At 35.3% G+C, this 8135-nt stretch overlaps 1 protein-coding gene across 1 annotated transcript; it reads right to left on the reverse strand.

The window, feature by feature from the left end:
• Positions 1-3856: 3856 nt before the first annotated feature.
• On the reverse strand, positions 3857-5744 carry ETH_00024245 (uncharacterized protein; the record flags this gene model as incomplete). The annotated part of the gene is made up of 6 exons (XM_013375376.1): positions 3857-3940; positions 4211-4267; positions 4432-4519; positions 4687-4884; positions 5071-5192; positions 5654-5744. Coding segments are annotated over 6 exons (640 nt in total), but the record flags the coding sequence as incomplete, so codon positions are not given.
• Between the last annotated feature and the right edge of the window lie 2391 nt (positions 5745-8135).

Raw genomic sequence — 8135 nt, forward strand, 5'->3', positions numbered from 1 at the left:
TGGGGAATGGGACGCGGATTTGGGCTGCGAGCCCAGGGCTCCTTTAAAAAGTTTAGGGTTTAGGGTTTAGGGTTTAGGGTTTAGGGTTTAGGGTTTGAACTAGAATCGGTTTGAGCGCAGATCAAAGCAGCAAAACAAAAGCAAAGCAAACAAACAAACAAACACACAAATAAATAAATAAATAAATAAAATAAATAAATAATAAATAAAATAAGTAAATAAATAAATAACAAATAAGTATTATTTATTTTTGTTGGATTGTTTTGCTGCTGCACTCAGGGCCACTTTTGGAGTGCTGCAGGCGCTGCTGTTTTGCCTCAAGACAGGCCCTTGTTTATTTGCTGCTGCTGCTGCTGCTGATGCTGCACTTTGCTGCTGTTTGCATGCGCTCAGCAGCAAATCCCCAAAAGCCACGCAGCAGAAAGCAGCACAAACCCTCGTCGCCCTCCACTGGATTAACCCCCCCAGGGTTAGGGTTTAGGGTTTAGGGTTTAGGGTTTAGGGTTTAGGGTTTAGGGTTTGGGGTTTAGGGTTTAGGGTTTGGGGTTTGGAGTTTGGGGTTTAGGGTTTAGGGGGTATAGTCTGGCGCTCAGGGTCTGAGCGTTTAGGGTTTAGGGTTTAGGAGGTAGAGGTGATTGCAAAGGGTTTAGTGTTTTGCTGCTGCAGCTGCAGCTCACGATGCTGCTGCTGCTGCGGCCTCTCTGCTGCTGCTGCTTCCTTTCTGCTGCCTTTCTGCTGCTACCCTTCTGCTGCTACCTTTCTGCTGCTACCGTCTGCTGCTGCCTCTCTGCTGCTGCTGCTGCTGCTGCTGCTGCTGCTCCTTGTCATGATTTTTTTTTACCGTGTCTTTTAGCTTTCATTTTATTTACATTTATTTTATTTAATTTAAATGTTTTGTTGCAATTTTGTTTTTATATTTTTTAGGTAGCCTTGAAATGCTCTGCTGCTGCTGCTGCTGCTGCGCTGCTGCAGGCAGCAGCAGCAGCAGCAAAAGGGGAGATGAAAAGAGAGACAGAAAAGGAGAAAAAGGAAGTAGAAAAAAACATAATGCTGCTGGTCCACGGCAGCAACAAAATCCTAGCTGCTGCTGCTGCTGCTGCTGCAGGGGAAAGAAACCGCAGCAGCAGCAGCAGCAGCAGCAGCAGCAGCAGCAGCAGCAGTGTGGGTCGTCTTTACTGGGGTGTATGTACAGCTGTGGACAAGGAAGCTTTGGAAAGGCTGATAGTTGTTTTTAAATTAAAATCAAAAGCAGCAGCAAAAGTAAACCCTGAATCAGTGGTTAAGTGCGTGGAAAGATTCACAGAGGCGCAGCTCATGCGCTCTTTTAGGGTTTAGGGTTTAGGGTTTGGGGTTTTGGCGGTTTGAAGACACACCAACTCCTTTTTATTTTTTGTTTTGGTGGCCCCGAAGAATAAATGAAAAAATGAGGAGGACAGCTTTGCCGCTGCTGCTGCTGTTGCTGCTTCTTTTGCTGCTGCAGCCGCTACTATTGCTGGTGTTGCTGCAGCTGCAGCTGCACTTATTGCTGCTGTTGCTGCCGCTGCAGCTGCTACTATTGCTGCCGCTGCAGCTGCTACTGTTGCTGCTGCCGCTGCAGCTACTACTGCTGCTGCTGCCGCTGCAGCTGCTACTAATACTGCTTTTGCTGCTGCTGCAGCTGCTACTAATACTGCTGTTGCTGCAGCTGCAGCTGCTAGTATTACTGCTGTTGCTGCAGCTGCAGCTGCTACTATTCCTCCCTTTTCCGGTGCTGCTGCTGCTGCTGCTGCCACTATTGCTGCTGCTGCTGCTGCTAGATGAGATAGAGTTTTAGATAAATAAAAAGAAATGAAAAGAATGAAACAAATTATTTTTTGTTTTTCTAAAAGAGCTGAGCAGCATTGACCTTTTGAAAATAAAAACGAAATTCATTTAAATAAATAAATAAATGAATGAATGAATTAAATAAATAGATTAAATAAAGAATAAGATAGAAACAAATTAAACTTGCAGCTTCAGCAGCAAATTGAACTCTCAAAGTCTTCACTAAAGAAGCTGCTTCATCCTCTCCACGCCTAAATGCAAAAACACAAATAAATAAAAATAAATTAAAATAAATAAAAGAATAAATATAAATATAAATAAATAAATAAAGTAAATAAATTAAAATATAAAAATAAATATAAATAAATAAATATAAATAACTTAGTTAATAAAATAAATAATTAATAATAAGTGGAGTAATTAATTAATTAATTAATTGATGTAATTAGCTTCGGAGTTTATTAATCGTTTTATTAATTCAAGATAAATTTATTAATCAACTAATTAATTAATTAATTTATCAATTAATTAATTAAAATTAAAAATTGCAAAAGCAGAAATTGCCACAAATGAAATACCCCCAAAGCCCTCCAGCATTTCCGCAAAAAACTTCGAAGATTCTCCATCTCCCTAAAAAATAAAAATAAAAATAAATAAATAAATAAATAAAAATAAATAAATAAAAATACATTAATTAATTAATTGGTTAATTTGTTTATCTATTTGTTTATTTAATTATTTGTTTATTCAGTAATTCGTGAGAAGTTAAATAAAATAAATAGTGAATTGGGAAATAAAATCTGTAAGCCAAACCCTAAACCCTAAACCCTAAACCCTGAAGGGATGAAACAACGGGCGAAAGGTGGCGCACTTGAGAACAAATAAATAAATAAATAAATAAATAGTAAATGAATAAATAAATAAATGAATAAATAAATAAATGAATGAATAAATAAATAGTAAACAAGTAAATAAAGTAATTAATTAATTAATAAATTTCAAAATAAAAAGAATTATATAATATTTCTTTGGCGGAAAGGAACTAAAGAAGATACGCATTTCATTCTTTTCCAAACCCAACTATTATTTCAATCACTTCAATTAAACTAATTAATTTAATTTAATTTAATTAATTTAATAATTTAATAAATTTAATTAATTTAATTAATTTAATTACTTCAATTTCGTAAAAAAGAGATAAAAATGTTAAAGCCTTAAATACAACTTCGGGGGCCTTTTGAAGCGCCGCAGTCAAACGCCCACTTTTGGGCTTCTGAAAAACAAAATAAAAATAAAAATAAAAAAATAAATATAAATATAAATAATATAAATAAATAAACAAATAAATAAATAAATATATTTAATTGATTTGTCTGCTGGTTATTTGCTGCTAAGGGGTTCGGTGGTGCGTTTGTTCGAAAAGAAGTCGCTGGAATGAAGCTGCTGCTGCTGCTGCTGCTGCTGCTGTTTGCTGCTGCTGATGTTTGCTGCTGCTGCTGCTGCTGCTGCTACGTGTCCGCAACTGCTGCTGTCTTCCTTGCTTCTGCCACGTGTGCTGGTGCTGCTGCTGCCTCTCTGCTGCCACTGCTACTTCCACCACTGCTGCTGCTACTGCTGCTGCTGCTGCTGCTGCTGCTGCTGCTTACTTCTTTTGAGCAGAATTTTCTGACGAGGAGTTTATCATTTAGTTTTTCTTTTGCGTCTAAGGCCTCTGCGAAGAATCTTGAAAGGAAAAAAGCAAAAAGAATAAAAGCAAAATTAAAATTAAATTAAAATAATAATTCAATTAAAATAATATTTAAAGTAAATAAAATTAATAACTAAATTAAAACTAAGATTGAATTAAAATTATAATTAAATTAAAATTAGAATTAAAACAAAATAAAAAGATGGCAGCAACTGCAGCAAGGCAGCAGCAGCAGCAATTGAAAAGCCTCCCAAAAAAAGCGAGCAAATAAATTAATTTATTTATTTATTTACTTATTATTGTATCATTTATTTTATTTATCTATCTATTTATTTATTTAATTCTTTATTTATTTATTTATTTATTTCAATTGAAGACAAACCCCTCCACCAGCCGCTCTGCCCACAGCGCCAAAGTCAAAGGGCCCACAGAGTCCGAAGACCGCAGCAGCTGCAGCAGCAGCAGCAGCAGCAGCAGCGGCACCAGCAGCAGCGGTGGTGAGAGATGCAGCAGGTATAGCGGAGGCATAAAGGCAGCAGCAGCAGCAAGAATGGCAGCAGCAGCAACTACAAAAGGAGATGCGCGGCAGAATCCGCAGCAGCAACACGAATGGCAGCAGCAGCAGAAGCAGCCACTGCTGCTGCAGCAGCACCAGCAGCAGGTGCTGCAGCAGCAACAGCAGCAACAGCACCAGCAGCAGCAGCAGCAACCCCGTCTCACCATGGCGCATCCAAAGCATTCTGCTGCTGCCTCAGACGACTGAGAGAGAAACCAGCACTGCAGCAGCAGCAGCAGCAACAGCAGCAGCAACAGCAGCAGCAGCAACAGCAATGATGCAGAGATGCACGCTGTGCTGCACCCGAAATCATATGCCGTGCAAACCCTGAGTCCTAAGCCCCAAAGCCTAAACCCTAAACCCTAAACCCTAAGTTAGGGTTTACCTGCTGGAAACTCTTCAGTGCCAAGGCAATTTTATTTTGCTGCTTTTGTGCAATGCCCAAGTGCCACCAGGTTGTCGGCAAGTCCGGCCTAAAGAAAACCCTAAACCCTAAACCCTAAACCCTAAGCCCTAAACCCTAAACCCTAAAACCCTAAGCCCTAGCCCTGCAAGTCTGGGCAGCGCGTCACAAGCCCTAAAGGGCTGCGCCTCTGTCATCTCAAACGCTAAACCCTAAACCCTAAACCCTAAACCCTACCTGCACTTGACAGCTGCTGCGTATTGCCTTTCTGCTGCTGCCCAGTTGAGCAGCAGCGCCTGCGTTTGGCCCGCGCCAATTCTTGCTGCTGCTGCTGCTGGTGCTGCTGCTGCTGCAGCAGCAAAAGCTTTTGCTGCTGACAGCAAGTCCCCCAGCTCCAGATACGCCGAGCCCAGCTGGCTCCAGCACTCCCCAGAGCTGCACGCAAACCCTAAACCCTAAACCCTAAACCCTAAGCCTTAAACCCTAAACCCTAAACCCTAGGACAAAGAGGGCCTCCTGCATTTCTTCTTTTGCCTCCACACCTTCACGCCTCCGGCCCGGGGCTCAGGGCTTCAGGCTCAACTAGGGTTTAGGGTTTAGGGTTTAGGGTTTAGGGTTTACGTGGGGTCTAGAGCTGTGGCTGCATGCAAAAGCTGAACTGCTTCTTGTGGGGCCCCCTCGAGTCTTTTGAGGTGTCCGTACACCTGGAGAGAGCCCACGGCCGTGGGGGTTATTGTCCGGCACTGCAAATAAATAAATAGATAAATAAATAAATAAATAAATAAATAAATAAATAATAAATAATTCAAATGTTTGGAACTGCTTTTGTTCAGATCCAGAAAATAATTCCAGAAAAAAGCAACGGCGAGAGCTGTGTGCTTCGCTGTGAGGGTTTAGGGTTTAGGGTTTAGGGTGTAGAGTTGCGGGTTTGGGGCATAGTTTGGATTTTAGGGTTTAGGGTTTAGAGTTTAGGGTTTGTAGTGAGGTTTAAGGTTCAAGCCGAAGCCTAAACCCCAAATTAGGGTTTGGGGTTTGCGAGGAAGCAGGCAGCAAACCCTAGCGAGCTCGAAGAATCCGATCAGAAGATCAAAATCAGATAAAACAAAACAAAACAAATAAAAGAAATAAAATGAATGAAATAAATATAATTAATTAATTAATTAATTAATTAATTAATTAATTAAAATAAATAATTTATTCCCACTTTTTCAGCCAAAGCTTTCAACTTTTCTCTTTTATTTCCTTTCGCCAAAAGCCGCCCAAAGTCAAACACGTAGTCCAGCCTCGAGGGGTTGCTGAGGTGTACGTACACCCCAAACCCTAAACCCTAAACCCTAAACCCTAAACCCTAAACCCTAAACCCTGAAGGCTGGGCGTGGAGCTTGGAGCTCAAATTTGAGGTGGAAATTTGCAGCATTTAATCCCAAACCCTAAACCCTAAACCCTAAATCTTTTGAACTCAAAACGTAAATCCCAAACCCTAAACCCTAATTTCGAAGCCTCCATCCCTCTACTTTCAAAATCCCCATCACACCCTTGTAAACCCTTAACATCACAAACCCTTCACAAACCCTAAACCCTCATAAACACCCCTCAGAACACCCCTCATAAACCCTGAACCCTCACGAACCCTAAACCCTCATAAACCCTAAACCCTCATAAACCCTAAAGCCTCATAAACCCTACAACAAGAGCGACGCTGCATTTCTTTCTGCTTTTCGAACCTAATGGACAATTGAACTAATTAAACATTTAGTTTAATACTATTATTTATTTATTTATTTATTTATTTATTTATTTTATTTCATTTAATTTACATGTTCTGAAGAGCTTCAAATAACTTTAATGCCGTTTCATCTTCCGCCACCTCCCCGGCGCATTTGGCCAACTGAAAAAATAGATAAATAAATAAATAAATTAATTAATTAATTAATATCTATTTATTTAATAATGATAATAAATAAATAAATAAATAAATATACAAATATACGAATAAATAAAATATTAATAATAATAGTAATAGTAATAAATAAATAAGTAAATAAATAAGTAAATAAATAACACATGAATAAATAAATTAATAAAAACATAAATGATAAAGTAAACAACCAACAATCAATTTATTGATTAACAAACAAATAAATAACAAATAATAAACAATGGTGTTGGTAATAATAAGTAATAAATAAATAAATAAAGTAGTAAGTAGCAAATAAATAAATAAAAAACATAAAATGATAAATCTGTAAATAATAAATAACGAATAATCAAGCAAATAAAAAATGCGAATAAATGGACAAACAATGCACTTAAACAAATAAAAAATAAACAAACAAACAAGCAAATAAATAAGTAAACAAATAAAAAGTAAACAAACAAACAAGCAAATAAATAAATAAACAAATAAAAAATAAATAAACAAACAAGCAAACAAACAAATAAACAAATATATAAATAAACAAACAAACAAACAAATAAATAAACAAAAAAATAGATAAATAAATGAATAAATCAAACAAACAAACAAACAAACAAATAAACAAATAAATAGATCAAACAAACAAGCAAATAAATAAATAACTAAATAAATAAATCAAACAAGCAAATAACTAAATAGTAAATAAATAAATAATAAATAATAAACAAACAAATAAATAAACAAATAAATCAGACAAATAAATAACAAACAAACAAACAAACAAACAAACAAATAAATAAATAGAAGCAGTTGGAAGTGCACTTGCCTGGGCGAGAAGAAAAGGACAATTGGGAAATGTTTGGAAAAGAAAAGAAAAAGAAATAATGGAAGAAAAAAAAGAATTTGTTTTTAAACTGAACTGCGCAAAGTGCAGCTGTCCGTACACCCCAGCGCCCTCCAAACCCAAAAACGCCAAAAAGTCCAAAAGCGATTTTCCGCACAAATTGCTCTGCACATAAATGCACTTTTACTATTTATTTATTATTATTTATTTATTCGTTTATTTATTATTTATTATTTATTATTTATTGTTTATTATTTATTATTTATTTATTTATTTATTTTATTTGTTTATTTATTCGTTTATGTCATGTATTTTATTATTTCATTTGTTTTATTTATTTATTTATTTGTTTATTTCATTTGTTTTATTATTTGATTTGTTTTACTATTTATGTTGTTTATTTCTTTATTTTATGTGCTTCCTTTGTTTTATGGATTTCTTTATTTTATTTATTTATTTGTTTTGTTTATTCTTTTGTTTATTTCATTTATTTATTTTGTTTATTTTATTTATTCTTTATTTATTCTTCTGTTTATTTTATTTATTTTAATTATTATTTCTATTTATGTTATTCCTTTGTTTATTCATTTTATTTATTTTATGAAAATCATCCTTTTTAATTATTCATTTTATTCTATTTATTTACTTCTTTTAATTCCTTTTAATTGTTACTTTTAATTGTTCTTTTAATTTCTTTTAACTGTTCTTTTAATTCTTTTAACTCAAACAACATTTTATTCGTTTTATTTCTTTTTGATTGTCATTTTAATTCTTTTTGATTATTTTGTTTATTCTTTTAATTATTCTTGTATTCTTTTAACTATCTTTTTCATTTTATTTATTCTTTTTATTATCTTATTTCCTTTTAATTCTTCCTTTCATTCTTTTTAACTATTTTAATTATTCTTTTAATCCCCTTTATTA

This window comes from Eimeria tenella, genomic scaffold (assembly GCF_000499545.2).
Source record: "Eimeria tenella Houghton genomic scaffold, Eth_scaff273, whole genome shotgun sequence".
Taxonomy (NCBI): Eukaryota; Apicomplexa; class Conoidasida; order Eucoccidiorida; family Eimeriidae; genus Eimeria; species Eimeria tenella.